The 17,254-nt window shown below is 41.0% G+C and overlaps 2 protein-coding genes across 2 annotated transcripts; both read left to right on the top strand.

The window, feature by feature from the left end:
- Positions 1-4,445: 4,445 nt before the first annotated feature.
- Positions 4,446-5,005, top strand: LOC131256749 (histone H4). Its single transcript, XM_058257774.1, has one exon. It carries the CDS (start codon positions 4,500-4,502, stop codon positions 4,809-4,811), a length of 312 nt encoding a protein of 103 aa, XP_058113757.1. The 5' UTR covers positions 4,446-4,499; the 3' UTR covers positions 4,812-5,005.
- A 5,089-nt stretch (positions 5,006-10,094) lies between these two features.
- On the top strand, positions 10,095-12,816 carry LOC131256113 (uncharacterized). Its single transcript, XM_058257161.1, has one exon. The coding sequence runs from the start codon at positions 10,525-10,527 to the stop codon at positions 12,424-12,426; it is 1,902 nt and encodes a 633-aa protein (XP_058113144.1). The 5' UTR covers positions 10,095-10,524; the 3' UTR covers positions 12,427-12,816.
- Positions 12,817-17,254: the final 4,438 nt, after the last annotated feature.

Below are 17,254 nucleotides of genomic sequence, written 5' to 3'. Positions count from 1 at the left end.
TGTATGGGTAGGTGAGTTGACTCTAAATGACTCGCTAAAGATCAACAGGTGATGCGTCGCATTACGATAGCTGAATCAAAAGTTACAGTTGATTTATGATTCACGCCTCAAATGATAATTTTTCTCTACTCGGAATTTTAAAAAAAATTGAATCGAAGGCGCCTAGAGCCCAATTAGATCTCTTTATATAGGATTGAGCTCGATTTTGATATACTGCTTTCGCTTTCGTTTGGCCTTTTCTTGGTCAGACCATGTTAAGAATGCATTTGCGTTACGACCTACATCAGAAAATTGTTAAGGCTTATTTAGCTGTATGGATTTGAAATACTTTAGAGTTGGGTGGATTTTAGCCCCAACAAAATCAAGAGGATTTGGGATCATAAATATGGGATGGGAGTTCAAAAGGTGCTCTTTTGAAGGTTTAGAACCCTTTTAAATCCAAATCTTCCAATTCCTTTCTACCAAATAACAAAAAACAGTGAATTCTTTCAAATTCCTTCAAATCCAGGGTGCCAAATTAGCCCCTAGGCTAATTCATAGATTCTGGGCATAGGATTTTCCAATTGGATTTGTTGTTAATCATCATATTTTTAAAATCCATGATGCCAAACAGGGTCTTGATGTGCCTAAATACTCGTGTCCCATCAATCTTGTAAGCCTCTAAAAATAGAGTAGGTTGATCCAATCCTAATTTACTTTGGGCTATGTGTGGCTAAGACATTTTCACTATCCCTTGTCAAGGTTGGATGCCTGTCAACGGGCCAATGTTTCAAAATATTGCATGTGATCAGATGGACACTAATCATAAAAAAGAAGAAGAAGGATTTCATATATCAAAATGATCATTTACCATTTATGTTTCAATAATTCACTTCAGTACGTTGTATTAATAGTGAGCAATCCCATCAATATTTCTTTTTGTTGGATGTGTGTTATTGTGGGGCCTCTTTGCAGACCCTATAAGAGAAAAATAGCCCTTGCATTGCACGTGAGAAATTGAGGGAGAGAAAAAAGAAAACTTACTTTGCATCCATTGACTGAAGCTGGTCTCCTCCTTTGTTACTATTTACATGTTAAATCTAAGGGCGTGTTTGGCCGGGCGCTGGATGTGGAATTAGGTGGGATTAGGAGGGATGGGATCGGCAATATCCTGGGATCGGCAATATCCTGGGATCGGCATGACGAGCCAAACAGATCCGGTGCACTTGTCCAGGGATACGGGCAATCCCATGGATCTTAAGACAATCCACTGACATCACCATCATTACCTTAACAGAGATCCTATCCCTTGGTTGAATGGATTGGACGGTAAAATCCCAGGATCAGCGGGGCGTGCCAAACAGACCCGGTGAACTTCCGAAGGATATAAGCAATACCATGGATGATGAGACAATCCACTGACACCATCATCATTACCTTAAAATTGATCCCATCCCACCAAATCCCATGGGATCGGTCCGGCCAAACACGCCCTAAAGGGTGAATGTAGTCTTTTCTTCCATGTGGTAACTGAAATCATTCAATTGCTCTATTGTTTTCATTCTACTTTAAGGTGGAAATGAAAATTTGTTCTTTTTCTTTTAACACACCCACATCACATTGGCACTTGAACACATAATTTTAACGTTCAAATACAGCATGTCTACCATTAAGCCAATAAACTATTGGGAAAATAACAATCAAAGAAATCAAAATAAAATAAAATAGAAACTCAAATTACACAGTTATTAAGTCATATATGGAAACCCACGGTGTGGAGACCCTAGAGGAGAGAAGTGTGATGGGTAAGCTTCTTTGTCCCTATTTTTTATAAATATATGTTATGGTTGCCTGACTAACACTAGAGAAAAAACCCTAGTTGCATTAAAAGGTTCTCATAAAGGTTTGAGGTGCGGAAGATCAAGATTTTCGTTGACGACATCGAGGTATCGAAAATGTCTTCCTAATCAAGTTCACCTTTAAAATAAAAACATTGAATCTCCATTATTAATGTATAAATGATTTGTCAATTCCATAATACATATTTAACACTTACTCGCTATGGTTGTTTTAGCAATAGCTTAACCTAGTTGCACTGTGACTCGTATCGGATTGCAATAGGTTGCAGAGTGAGGGATGCTTGTGACATGACACAAACATATAAAGTGCAAAGTATAAACTCATTTGGCTCATTCTCTCAGAGGATTTTTTTTTTTTTTTTTTTTTTGACACACGCACACACACACCCCCACACAATCACGCTGTAGTGGGATTTCACCACCTATGGATACTCGAACCCTTGACTGGGTGTTGAAATTCCTGAGAGTATACCACCCGAGCAAGAATAAGGATTCAACTCTCTCTCAGAGTTATTTAAGAATAAAAGCTTCTAAAAATTTTACTTTTCAAATAAAAAATTTAAAATATTTTAAATTGAAATAAAAGAATGCATGTGCAACACACTAGGAGATAAAATCTTAAAAGGAACTTGACGTGGAATTAATTAAAGCCTCGTGCACGTTAATACTGGCATTGCATGGTTAGCCCCCAATAATTTTTAGGTTATGTCACATTCATGTTGAGGACTTTGGAACGATGGTTCAAATATTTAACAATGGGTCCCATGCATGATTTCAAGATGAGTGATATATATGGACTTCTATGACCCGATATATATATATATATATATTTTCAAATCTAAGTTGTTTATCAAGTGTGCTTTGCTATGTCTGCATGTGGCTAAAAGATCATGATCATTGGTCACATGAGTACAATGAATTTGGACCCTACTTGATGAATGGCTAAGATCTTCCGCACATATGCCGGTAATCATAGATATCCAAATCCAAGCCCATTCCAGTTAGTTAAATGGACTTAAAAAAATAATTTAGAGACCTTTAGCCTAATCCCAAATCCAGCCTAACTTGGGCAGATCTAAAGCCAATCTAGCCCACTGTGACCCTACCTTCGCTAATCTCCACCCTTGATTGAGGCCTCAAACCCTCGAGCCGGGTCGACTGAACCCTGGCCCTAATCCAATTGCGGATTGTAAACTTTGTGGGGCTACCATGTATGTATGTGTCTTATCCATGCCGTCCATCCATTTTTTCAGACCATTTTAGCGCCGGTGCCCAAAATCAAAGCATATCCAAACCCCAGGTGGATCACACCACAAGAAACAGTAGGGATTAGTGACCATCGTTGAAACCTTTCTAGAGCTCACAGTGATGTTTTTTCTGTCATCCAACCTTTTCATAAGATCACACGGGTATAAATGAAGGGAAAAACAAATACGAGCTTGATTCAAAATTTCTGTGGCTCCCACTAAGTTTTCAACGGTAGGGTTCAAGTCACGGTGTTTTTCATGTGGTGTGGTCCACTTGAGGTTTGGATGTACTTTGATTTTGGCTCATGCCCTAAAAATGATATGGTAAAATGGATGAACGGCGCAGATAAGACACAAATAAATGTGGGCCCCACAGAGTTTACTTAGTACGTAATCTGCTTCCCTTCGTCTTGGTCCATAGGATTGAGCTGGGCCCCGGCTGGTCCTGAGCAACAAGACGGGTCCTCCACACAAAAATACTCCAAATTCAAAAATTAGGTGGGCCACAGTTTAAAATTTTAATCAATACTTTTTTAGCTGTCCATTTGTGAGGGCGATCCCGACTTTAGGGCCAAGGCATCTACATGGTGGGATTCTCAAGATCGATGGACTGGATCTCACACTCGTGTGCAAGACAGACCCTGAGATCAAGCTCGTGTGCAAAATGACCCATGTCTCTTAGCCGGGCCCGGGTACGGACCCGGGCCATTGTTGGCCCTACACGAAACCCCACGTCTCCCGAACGTGTGCTTTCGTTTCCTCGCACCTGTGTTTCCAAGAGTAGTAGTTTGATGCTCTGGAAAAGTGTGATGGATGATACGCGGGCAGTTAGATACTACTGTGAAATTGCATAGTTGACATACAGTTAATTCAAGCTAACCGTCCAAATTATGGGCACCAGTTTAGATTTACGATGCAAAAAAAATTACTATTATCTGGTTATCTTACTGTTAGATTACTGGACATTTATCCGACGGTTAACATGAAAAACATTCTATGGTCTTGTTTCAAAAAACAAGTGTCCACGAATCAGAGGTTAGGATTGCTCAACCAACCTAATTTTTACATCGTAACTTAGCAACATAGGATACCACGATTTAGTCGGTTTAATTCGAGTGATATACGCCACGTGTACATTTATACGTGCTTGCATATCAAGCGTCATACGCAGCCAGAGTATCAATTAACTCTCCGCGTTTATAATCCTCTCAATCCGCCAACTCTCCCCTCGACCAATCAAAATCCAGATCCGCTCATCCAACGCTCCAAAACAAAAACAAACCCTGCACACGGATCGCCAGCAAACCAACGCTCAGTATCATTTCCAAACACCTATAAAAACACCCATACGCAGGAAAATCCTATCCCACAAAAATTCAAATTCCATTCTTCGAGAGAAAGAGAAAAAGAGAAGATGTCAGGAAGAGGGAAAGGAGGGAAGGGATTGGGAAAGGGAGGAGCGAAGAGGCATAGGAAGGTCTTGAGAGACAACATCCAAGGTATTACTAAGCCTGCCATCCGTCGTTTGGCTCGCCGTGGTGGGGTCAAGAGAATCAGCGGTCTGATCTACGAGGAGACGAGAGGAGTTCTCAAGATCTTCCTTGAAAACGTCATCCGTGATGCCGTCACCTACACCGAGCATGCTCGCCGCAAGACCGTCACCGCCATGGATGTCGTCTACGCACTCAAACGCCAGGGCCGTACCCTTTACGGCTTTGGCGGCTGATCTGGATGTGTCTGTGGACTGGTTGGTGGGATCTCTGTAGGGTTTTGGGTTTTGATGGTGCTGATCAGCTGATTGTAAAGATTTGGGTGGGTCATGTGTTTTTAGGGTTAGGGCTTCTGGATGTTAATGTTTCAATATAGCTTGAATGGAGAAATCTTGCTTTTTTCTTTTGGATGAAATGTTGTTTTGTTTGATTTGTTTCTTGATTTTCTATGTTAGGTGGGATTGTTATTGATGCTTGGTCGTGGATTGTGGTGAATTTGTTTTGGGTTTTTTCTTATCTGAGCTGCCAAACGGGATGCTTTGAAAGAAGGGACTTTGCTAAAATGCGCCTGTGGAGTAGAAATAAGGATTAAGAGCTGCGTTTTCCATTGCTTCCTTATTTTTATTATTTATTTGGTGTTTTGTTCGAGCTAAAATGCGAGGGTGTGCGCACTACGCTCCTATACCTTGTATTGGACCATGGATGCCTAGATGCGGTGTTATACATTAGGATGTGTTAAAGGCTTGGATAATCTTTAGGATGAAGATTCCAATTGGACGGTTAAGATGATCTGTAGTCTGGAATCTGGATGGTATACATGTGAGCGACGTGTATGGTTGACAATCACCCTCATGTGAGGGGGTTGAACACGGTATCAGAAATACGAGTTATTACCTACCTTGAATTTGGCCTATTAGCTTACTTTGAAATCGTCCACTTACCTTGAATTTGGACTGTTGAGTTTACCTGGAAATCGTCTTTATGCATCCAAAAGCCTAAGTTTGTGTTGCCCACTATGTTGAATATGTAAATCTTCGACGTCCGATTGGTCAAACTGCTCGAAACGGTGTGAAATTATGAAGCGGATTGGCTGGTGTACCACACACCATAGCTGCGGGACGCGGATTGCGTACTACCCCGGCCCGTCCCTAGCTCCGAACGGGCATCACGGTGGCCCAGTTCGGTAGGCGGGCCCACTGTGATGTATCTGTACATCCAAACCGTCTATCCCTTTTCTCAGATTATTTTATGGCAACAAAACAAAAATGAGGCAGATGCAACTATCAAATGGACCACACCATAAGGCATCAAAACAAAAATGAGGCAGATCCAACGATCAAATGGACCACACCACACAACTCTTGCATTTAATGATTTGTGCATTTTTAATGCAACCAATCTTATTATTTGGTGTGGTCCACTTGAGCGTTGGATATGCCTCTTTTTTTTTTTTTTTTTTTTTAATTATGCCTTAAAATAATCTGAGAAAAGGGATAGACGGTTTGGATGTACAGATGCATCACGGTGGGCCCGCCGACAGACCCGCCCGTTCGGAGCTAGGGACGGGCGGGGGTAGTACGCAATCTGCGTCCGCGAGGGCGAGCAGAGACGCTCCTCGAGCTCCGAGTTGTACGAACGGTTCAAAGGAGATCAAAGTTACATGGGCCCAACAGTCATGTATTTATTATATCTACACCATTCATCTATTTTTAGAGATCATTTTAGAGTATTATCCAAAAAATGAATCATATTCATAGATCATCTGGACCACACCACAAATAGTAGCGGAGATAATGATTTTCACTGTTAAACAATTCGTAGGCCCACCATCCAATCTGTTCATAAGGTCACAAAAACCTCAATGAAGAGGAGAAACAAATTTCAAATTGATCCAAAACTTCTGTGACCCAAAAAAGATTTCAATGGTAGACGTTCAATCCCCCACTTCTTTTTGCAGTGTGGTCCATTTGATATTTGGATTTGTCTTATTTTTTGACTCAAGCCTTAAGATGAGCTCACCAAATGAATGGACGGTTTGGATATAACACATACCTCATGATTAGACCCACAGAACTTACTGATGTCAATACTGATGTGAGGTACACTAGCCAATCCGCTTCCGTGAAATTACTACGTTTGCCTGTCACCTGCTTGGGCAGTGTTTTGTATGTGACGTATTAACGGGTTGGATGAAAGATAAGCATAGGGCCTTGACGGATTAGATTTTGACAACTAGTGGGCCGGACAGCTTGGGAGCTGCTGTGGAAGCAGGTGTTAAATTTAACCCTTTCTGTCGTATTCTATCCTTGACTCCCAAGGGGTTGTTTGGACGGTGGTAAATGGTTTATTTTGTAAATGATTTACTGGTAATTTATAAATGATTTACAATGTTTGGATAGTCTGTAAATGATAAATGAAATTTACTTTATAAGATTTCAGTAAAAAAAAAAGAAAAAAGAAAACAAAAGAGCCCATATTATTTATTCATTTATTAGTAAATGAAAACTCAAAAAAATGAGGCTTTGTTAGTAAATCATTTACAAGTATTAAATGTTTTACTAGTAAATTAAAACATCTAAACACAAGCAGTACATGGTTTGCTAAGTAAATCATTTACTACTTACTCCATTTATCACCATCCAAACAACCCTAAGATCTAGAGAGATCCCATCGGTGTTGGTTTGGCCTTAATAGGCGATGCGATAGACTGACGGGTGGGCCAGTCTGGTTGACCTGTGATAAAGGACTAGGGAGTAATTATCATATTTGTTTGGCAGTATGCCTTGGATTCTGCTTCACAGGACACTACAGTTGACTCCGGGAATCCACGGTTGAACATAATTCGTTGTGCAGTCTATGGTTGATCATTGCTTGCTATAATGTTCATCGATCACTGGATTTGCACGATTTTGTACAAAACAGGGTATGTAAAGTTCGATTTATATTAGGGTTTTTCTAACATAAGTATTTTCACTTAAGGAGCAATATTTTTGTTAAGAGAAAGGATTTCTACACTTGTAAGTGCTTAAAAAGAGAATTTCTCCAAGAATATGGAGTTTTTATTTTTTATTTTATATAGGTGTGCATTATAATGGAAGATCGAGCAATCTTGTAATTAAAGAAGATGAGTAGTATAATCTAAGGCTTTGATTAAATTTGAGATCCCTGTCACTTTGTGTCATCTTTTTTTCTACGAGAATTTTTCCATGTAAAATATCATTGCGTTTGTCGTTGTTTGCTTTTCATTTTGTTATTTGTTTTATTATATTTTTTTATTTTCGTATATCGTATTTCTACAAGGATTAACAGTTGTATCAAATCCAAATTTCTAATACTTAGAGTTTGATCTAAGTTTATTGTGGCTTGAGTTTACATTGTTGTGGTGTGATAAAAGGCCGATTTACTTTAACAATCTTTATATTAAGTAACTTCTCTATCAAAGCATTATGAACATTAATTACCATATTAAATTAAGCCAAGTGGTAGTGTTTGGAAGTGGATTTTGTCTAACCCTCGGTTGGACCTTTAAACATCTTACCAGATTTTACCTATTTATCTATATTGTCCCTTCCTTTTTTTCATATCATTTTAAGGTATGGGCCTAAAAAATGAGGTAGGTCTAAAGCTCCAGTGAACTACACTAGATATGACTCTTGCATTTAATGTAACCCAAGTTTACTATTTGGTGTGGTCCAGTAGAGCGTTGGGTCTGCATCATTTTTGAGTTTATACCTTAACATAATCTTAGAAAAGAGATAAATGACGTAGATAAACAAATACATCATGGTGGGCCCCCACACAGATTTGGTCAGATGCTTAAATGTTCAATCGAAGGTTGGACGCATTCTACTTCCGTAGTGTTTTGGGAGCAGGGACTCTCACCCCCTTTTTTTTTGGGGCCCACTCTGACATATATGTGAGATCTACTCTAACCATTAGATGTGTAATCCAATGATAGGCCTAACATCAAAACATCAAACTGACCTGTAATTAGATGGGCCACACCAATGGAACAATTAAGAGAGAGACATCCACCCTTGATTTTTATAGGGTCTATTAAGATAAAACTGTGAATCCATTCCAACCATTAGATGTCACACTAAAAGTAAGCCTAAGTCCTAAAAATAAAGTTCATGTGTGATTCATGTGGATCATGAAGGAAAATGGTTTGGAAGGTGAGCATTTCCGTCTACACTATTTCTAATCATATGGTCCACTTGAACTACAAATGGGGATCAATTTTAAGACTTCGATCTAACATGGGATTTAATTTCTTTTTACTTAGGTATGTATGATCAAAATAATGGTTCTCACTCCTTGGGCTAAGGGGCAAAGTGAATTTACACGAAAGGGCTGCTCTCAGTATATGATGCAAATTGAATGAAGCTGATGTTTATTTTTTCCTTAATTCAGGTCTGTATGACCTTATTATCAACATGCCGGATGGAAAATAAACATTACGGTGGGTCCTAGGAAGTTTTTAATGGTTGTGTTGTGGTTTTTTTCAAATTTGACCACATGATTAGTGGGGGCATGCCATAATTGAATTTATGGCTTAATTCAAACCAAAGAACTGTGATCCAAGCTCTAAGATAGGCATATACATAATATATGGCCTTGATCAAATGATATAGGTTGTATATTCAGCCACTCGCTCAATATGTAAATAGGATTGGATAATATTTAGAGAGTAAGGTTCATCCTTGGATAATAGGTTACACCTTTACCTTACATATAAAAGAACTATTCAGTATAAATAAAAGATCGAGAAATAAATCATTATAGTCGTTCATATAGAGTAGTCGAGGAACACCTTTTTGGATAGGGAATTGAATACATGAGCATAGACCTAAATTATTATACTATACAATGTAAGCAGTAGGTAAAAGGTAAAAAATTATAAGAAATGTAATTGTCTTGCAGAAAAGTAAAGAATTATGCTAAAGAATGTAAATAACGAGTAATGAAAAAAATAATTAAAAGATATATTGGATTTGATTGGGTTGGTACCATCCAAATCTTCCTTATGAATTCCTTTGCTACAAAAATATTACATGTTTTGACTCTTCCTGCATATAATCCTGTTGTCTACTATGTAACTGTTACTGCATTATCATTATTCAATCGACCATTTAAGTACTATCATTATTCAATTGACCATTTAAGTTTTGACTCTTCTTATACGTCTGATGCCGTGTCGTTGCCCAAATGCGCTCTAGCTATACTATTGTAGTATTATCTTCCTATGTCTCTCCGAATACACCATGCAATATCAGACGTAACTCTTTGATTGGAATTTGTGACAAAGGGGATGGGGATAAACAAGTTGGATTTCAATCACCCCTGTTTGTTTCCTATAGGATGGTCCACTTGAGATTTGGATCTCCTTCATTTTTTAGTCTCTTGTCCTAAAATGATCTAGCAAAATGGATGGACGGCGTGGATATTGAATACATATATCAAGGTGGATCCCATGGTAAGGGCCACACCGTCTTCGTAGCGACTAGGGCCATGCCTATTCCGCTTCGGTTACATTGAATCAAGTGAGTTGAAAGTGGATGGTTGAAATAACCGTTCCGTTCCTGGGCGAACGATTTGAACGGTCACAAAAGTCTAATCCCGTTGCCTTTCAAGCCATGTCCTATCCAAGTTGTGAAACGCTAGATCAAAAGCCCTGATCACCACATGTGTTTTCATACACGTGTAGTGAGGATTAATCTACTTAGAACTCGCATTCCCGACCTACACGAAACAATTCCTCAACGAATCAAACGCCTTCTCCCTGCGAGCGAGTCCGCCTCTCGCTTTTGGCGGATCATTAAAAAAAACGCTACCAATCTCCTTCTCTCCATATTATGATCCAAAACAGCCAAACAGTCCGAGAAAATAAGAAACCAGAAATCAAAACACATCCCCATCAGTAAGAAATCAAATAAAACTAGGAAAAAAATGACATGTTTGGCTCTGTCACTACAACCCGCAACCGGACCCGACATCCTTCTCCAGACCCGGGAATGGTTCCCGCCATCTCGCGCCCTCTCTGCCCTAACCTCATTCCGTCAGACGCGTCAGACCTTCTTCTCATCCGTCCACGGCAAAGATCCCATGCCGTCAGAAGACCTCGATTCTTCCCTCGGCGACGATCCCCTCGCCGCCTCAAGCGGCCAGCTCATCGTTGGCGTCGAGTCCAAGTACCGGATCGTCTACCGCCGTGTGAATTCTATCTACGTCGTTGCCATCACCACCGTTGATCTCGTCAATGTCTTCGATTGCGCCAATGTCGTAAACCAGGCTGTCGGAGTCGTTGTCGTCGCCTGCCGAGGCGTCGATGTCAACCCCGAGAAGATCCACCGGAAGTATGCTGAAGTCTACATGGCGCTCGACATCGTCCTACGTGGTGTCAGCGGCATCCGTCTCGCCTACATCCTGTCATCCATGCATGGTGATGGGATCGCCAGGATGGTCCAGCTGGCAGCCGGTGCAGAGACTCTGGTTCGCGGCGCGAATTCATGGCTCGCAGTAGAGGGGGCGGCATCTGCGCACCAAGTGAATATGGCATTCTTCTCGGCCTCACAGTTCGAGCTTCCACCTGAGGCGCTGGCAGCAGGCGAAGAGTTTGCTACCGCTCACGCGCCCGCCATGGCCACAGGCGTGGAGGTGCATGATCAGCTGGAGGAATCCTCCGCCATAGTGGCGGAGAAAGACCCATTTGCTGCCAGCGATGCAATCAACAAGCCAGAGGCGCTGGGAGGTGAGTTCAAGAAGAGTAAGGATCGATCCGGACCGTCCGATTTGTCGTTGGCGCTGGCAGGCCTTGATGTCACCCCACTGCCTCCCCCTGTTGCTACTCAATCAACGTTCATTGCGGTGGAAGGATTTGAAGGTGAGTACGGCGGGATTGAATTCAGCAATGAGCAGACTACATTGAAAGAAGCGTTTGAAGGATTTGACACCGCCTTCGGTGGTGGCTTGGATGCGTCGGAATTTGTGGGGAATGCGAAGGTCCCGAAGCCGCTAGGTTTAGGTGGGCTGGAAGAGCTGCAATCAGGACAGCCTGCTACAAAGGCGTCTGTAGCAGATGGCCCGATTGAAACTCTCCAAGCATTGAAAGCACCAGAGATGAAGGGCCCACAGATGTACATTTCAGAAGAGATCAATGCCGAATTCAGGGAATCGGTACTCGCTCGAGTAGGCCTACAGGGAATTATCTATTTGAAAACAATGCCTCCCAAACAATCTGGCGGGAAAGAAACTGAATTCTCTTTCGGTATCGATGGCACGACCGGGATCAAGCGAGCTGTGATGCAGAGCTCTCGAATTAATAGCCTTGGCAATGGTCTGTTTCATATTCGAACTTCGGCAGCTGATGATCCAATCCCAATCTTGAAATACAGTCTACGGCCACAATTCAGTCCCTTGCCATTAAGGGTTCGTCTTATCCAGCGCTACAGTGGGACCTTACTCTCTGTAATGATACAATACGCTTCGAATCCAGAGCTGCCGGCGCCGCTCAGTGATGTAGCATTTGTTCTTAAATTACCGGTCGACCCGACATTGTTGAAGGTCTCACCCAAGGCTATCTTAAATCGGGCAGAGCGGGAATTGAGATGGAACGTCGAGGAAGTCCCTCTGAAGGGCCCGCCTGGCCGGTTAAGAGCAAGAATGCCCGTTGATTCAGGTGATCAAGATGCAGAGAGTGAAATTGATGTTGTTGGGATGGTGAGATTTTCTGTAGAGGCAGCAAGCACACTGTCCGGCGTTTCTCTACGGCATGTTTCTGATGATAAGATGGATTTTTATCAGGTTAATCACAGATACACAAGTGGGATTTATATGTGTTGCCAGTACTGATTATTGACTGCCTTCTCCTGACCAACATTAGTTCGATTCTTTTCGGCCGAGTTTGGCTCATGGTCGTTTCAGGAGCGGAGAAATATAATTTGTGATTTTAGGATTTCTACACTGATAGGATTAATTTTTAAAAATCAGGAACTGGGTTTCTTCCGAATCGGTACGAGTTTCATTCCTTGATTTTCTTAAATTCTACTAAATGAGTAGAAATCCCAAAACTTGCTAATTAGTTTTCTGTTTCTCTTCTCTTGTAGTGTTTGTAATATTTCTGGCACGGGATTGATTATTCATGTTGAATTCTTTCAATATTTGCTGATATGTATTTGAACATTGTACCGAAATGTGTTTGGAGGAACTTATATTAGTGAAAATTCATTTCTTGGTAGGCTATTTTGAATCTGTAAATCAGGTGATATGTCTGTCCCAACTGACATGAATCCTTAATTATTTGAATCTGTTATTAAAACAATATCATAATCTAATTTAGATTGTGTTCTTGTTTCAATTTCGTAGAAAAAAAATGAAAATATCAAATAAATGTGCATTCGCAGAATAGTTTGTGGAGAAAAATGACTGATATTTGGAGCTGTAGTTGTGGATTGGAGAAGAGATCAGAGAGCTGTTTTAAATATTTTTTTTGGGCTTCAGGAGAAAGTTGGAGCAGTTTCTTCTTCTCCTACTTGGTGTGTGGAAATCATCTTTTAATTAAAAATTAAGTTTTCCAATATTGGAGTAGTTACGCATTCCAAATAGATATTTTAGATGGGTCCTTACTCTTACTCCGGTGGTAGACTCTCAGGAGTTTCAACACCTGGCTGAGGGTTCGAGTAACCATAGGTGGTGAAATTCCACTATGGCGTGAGTGTGTACGTGTGTAAAATAAACTTTAAAAAAAAGATATTTTAGATGTTTCCATATGTGGGGTATAAATATTATTTATAGGGTCAAATTAGGATTACACATAAACTCTTTCTAATTTTTTGGGGGTTAGAACATTAATAATGTTGTAATCCTTTTGAGAATTAGTATTTTCAATCGGGACTCATCCATGGAGTGGGCATAATGCTGAATCATATAAGTTTTCTGTGTGTTTAGTTTTCTTTGTTGCATCAGTTCGTTTTCTCACATTCTCACATGTAGACGACCTAAGCATGGGTAAGCTAACAAGCTCTTTTCACATTTTAGGCATGGTCCCAATCCTCGTGCTTGGGATTCCAGCCCTAGTCTGGCCAGCCAGGGCAAATGCCTAACGGGTCATCACAGTCCATTGATAGCACTTATGGTTTCTACATCCTGAGCATTATTAAGGACGATGATGCCCGCTTGTCTGTAGTGTCTCCAAGGATTTGTACACTTCTATGGCAATCACAACCATTTTTTTAGTGGGCCACAACAGGGCTATAGGTTAAAATTCACAATGATCGAACTAGCTTCACCATTACATTAGAGGACCGAAAATGGACCGTCAAGGAGAAAAAATGACAGCTCAAAACAATAATCTGATCACTATAGGATTCTCTGGCAATCTGTCCCATTGCCTCAGTATTTCTTTCTATAGTGCTTTCCAAATAGGGTTGGCAATGAACTGGTCTTGGACCTGTTAGTCCGGCCTATAGCAGGCTTGGGCCTGGCATGCATATTTGTTACTTTTCAGACTGGCTAGGCTAGAAATGTGACCCGTTTAAGTAAATGGACTGGGATTGGGTTGAACTCTGTTTGGCACGTAGAATTCAATGGGATTAGATGGGATGGAATTACATGAAAGCTATCATTACTGCATGTCAGGGTTGTCATAGATTTACTGTAAACATGGATGTGCAGAAGCTATGTTTGGATGGTGCTCTTACGATAGGAGCGTGCCCACATACCGGGTCCCTCCCAAATCTCAAGATGTATAGACTTTCTGCGATGGTATATGATGATTGGTTTTTTTTTTTTTTTTTTAAGCCATGTTTGGATGGCCCAAGTAATTTCAGAGTTTTATGGGACTTGTGCATGGTCATGTTTGAATGACGGGTGGAATTCATTGGAAAACATAGGAGAGGATGTAGGAGTGTTTGGAAGGGGAGATTCCCATTTCCATTGCAGAACTGAAAATTTCCCTCATCTAAAGGTTTTTTTTTTTTTTCTTTTCCCCCCCCCCCCCCCCCACACACACACACACACACACACTCGTGCCATAGTGGAATTTCACCACCTATGGGTACTTGAACTCTTGACCAGGTGTTGAAACTCCTGAGAGTCTACCATCTGAGCAAGAGTTCATTCACATTGCTTTAACCATTCGAACAGGAGATTTTGGCTATATGAGAGCAAGAAGCAATAATAGGTCTTGCAAGAAATCTTACAGAGAGGGATGACAAACCTACCTCGCTCACTGATTGTGGGAAAGAACCAGCTTCCTTACTGGCAATTTTTGCCAGATCACCCTTATATATGATTGAATGCCTACCATTAGCCAGCAAATCATTCATCACAGTGGACCGTACCATCTCTTTAGGGTCAATTCCATGTCTATTTGGAAGATTTGATCACAACAATAGGGATTGCATATCCGCTCCGAAATCCCTCGGTGGATTTGAGGGATGAGCTGCGTCTGGTGGAGATTTGGAGAATGTAGGGGGACCGCAAAAGCACATAAAGATGAATCTAGGAGAGTAATTCAATTGCACAAACCAAGCACCAGGAGAACACAACGAATTTAACGTGGAAAAATCCTACAGGAAAAAATCACGGCACAAAGCGACAGATGATCACTATGAAAGTAGAAATTACATAGACAGAGCTTATATGATCCGAACAACCTCGGATCTCACTTCTGAAAAATCTCTATGGGATCGAGCATTGTTCGATGTCATCGAAGGTGACATCGAACAGTCTATCGATGGCATCAACAGGCCCTGTATTTGACTTGATTTAAGACATCAAATACAACATAGAATCCCTTCGAGCACAACACAGTTTACGAGGTGTTGTGCAGTGGACACTCATCCAACCATCCAATCATAGGCTGAATAGGTTTCGGGAACCAATCCCTCTTAAGTTTGTCTAATCCCATTTAAGCCCACGCACCAAACGGTCCTAAACACCCATATGGGTTATCAATGGATTGGGCTAGATGACCCAACCAATAGAGCTGTTAACTGGTTGGTGACGCAGGGATGAACGTGATAAGGTCGATCACCGTCTTCCTCAAGGATAATTACTTCGAATCCACGAATCTTCTCTGCACTCCTCACAAAGACTTCTCTAATCCATTAGGAAAAAAACCAAGAAAATAGAGTTCACACCCCTTTAAATAGGGATACCAAGCAATAAGAGAGAAATCAGAAGCAAACCATGTTATTCTTCTAATTATTCTAAGCACTTTTCATGTTGGACACAACTCCTAAAGCCCAACGGATGAAGAATTATAATTAAACTAAAACTTATTATTTATAGTAAAACAGAATTAAATATGAAATTCGATCGTTGATATGATGGAATCTCCCAAATCTTGCATATGGGCAACTTGGCTTATGCCGTGTTGGTTGGCTAAAGTAGCTCATTCTACCCCAAAATCATATATTTTACGTCCGATAACTAATTCCGGATTGTGAGATACGCCCGATCTAAGGTTCAACGGTCCGGATCACTTCTGTCGTCGACCGGGCCTTTTTTGATCCATCTTGGCCATGAAATTGTCCGCGACCCGCTCTACCTCAGTTGGGCTTTGGGTCACTTTTTTGAATTGTTCGGCCCAGTCTATTTAAAATTTGCCAGGCCTAAGCCAGCGTATTGACTGCCCTACCCAAACACAAACAAAACAAAGAGGAAAGAATGTATGAGGGCTTTTTAAATTTTTTTTTTTTTTAATAAATGCATGCAGGATGACCATTGACTAGGTTTGGCTGAGGATAGCCCTTATAACATATTTCATTCTTAATTCTGAGTTGGGTCAGGTCATGACCATTGGCTAGACATGTCCATGGCTGAGGATTTGGTCAGGTCAGGCTTGTTGAATTTTAAGTTGGTCGGGTTCGGTTAGAGGGTAATGGGTCATAATGGATCGTGGTCAAGTTTGGGCGAGAATGGCTGGACCGTTTAGTGAGAGGCGTGACTGAATCCTCTGGCACCGAGATCTCGGTGGTGGAGAAGCTCTATATATGCCCCCCACTATGATGTATGTGTTTTATCCATACCGTCCATTCATTTTGGATAATTATTTTATACAAAAACTAAAAAATGAGGCAGATCTAAATCTCAGTGGACCACAGTACAGGAAAAAAAAAGGTGGTGATTGAACACCCATCATTTTTGGGCCCCATCGAATTTTGGATCAGGATGATAACTCTTATCTTAGTGGGATTCACCTTATGAACGAACCGATTGGATCACATACAAATATGTCAGTGGGTCCCAGGAATGTTTCAATTGTGACCCTCCCTGACCCAACCCACTTGACTTTTCAATCTGCCTCCGGGTGAATCTCGATGTTTGTTATGGAAGCCAGGCCATTGCAAATGTGGTCCACTGATAGCGAAAGGCTACCAAATTGCCATGTCATTTCTCATCTTACAAATCCATTTCAACTGTTGATGCAAGAATTTGGACCATCCTTTTCCGAAATCCAAGCACCTGCACAAGAGAGGAACCAAGAAGACCCACCGATGCCAAAGTCAGGCTAAGAATATGGGTCTAAATGTGTTTGAGGGTTTTGTGCGAGAGATATTCCGCGTACTGTTCTTGTAAGTGAGCCCTTTATTTATATTGTTAGTAGGGTAAGGTGGCTCGCATTCTTAGGCACTATCTCAACCATTAGATGAGATGTGCATGAGTGGCGAATGTT

This window comes from Magnolia sinica, chromosome 9, assembly GCF_029962835.1.
Source record: "Magnolia sinica isolate HGM2019 chromosome 9, MsV1, whole genome shotgun sequence".
NCBI classification, from domain to species: domain Eukaryota; kingdom Viridiplantae; phylum Streptophyta; class Magnoliopsida; order Magnoliales; family Magnoliaceae; genus Magnolia; species Magnolia sinica.
The sequence above is the reverse complement of the archived record's forward strand: the minus strand, read 5'-3'. Positions and strand labels throughout refer to the sequence as shown.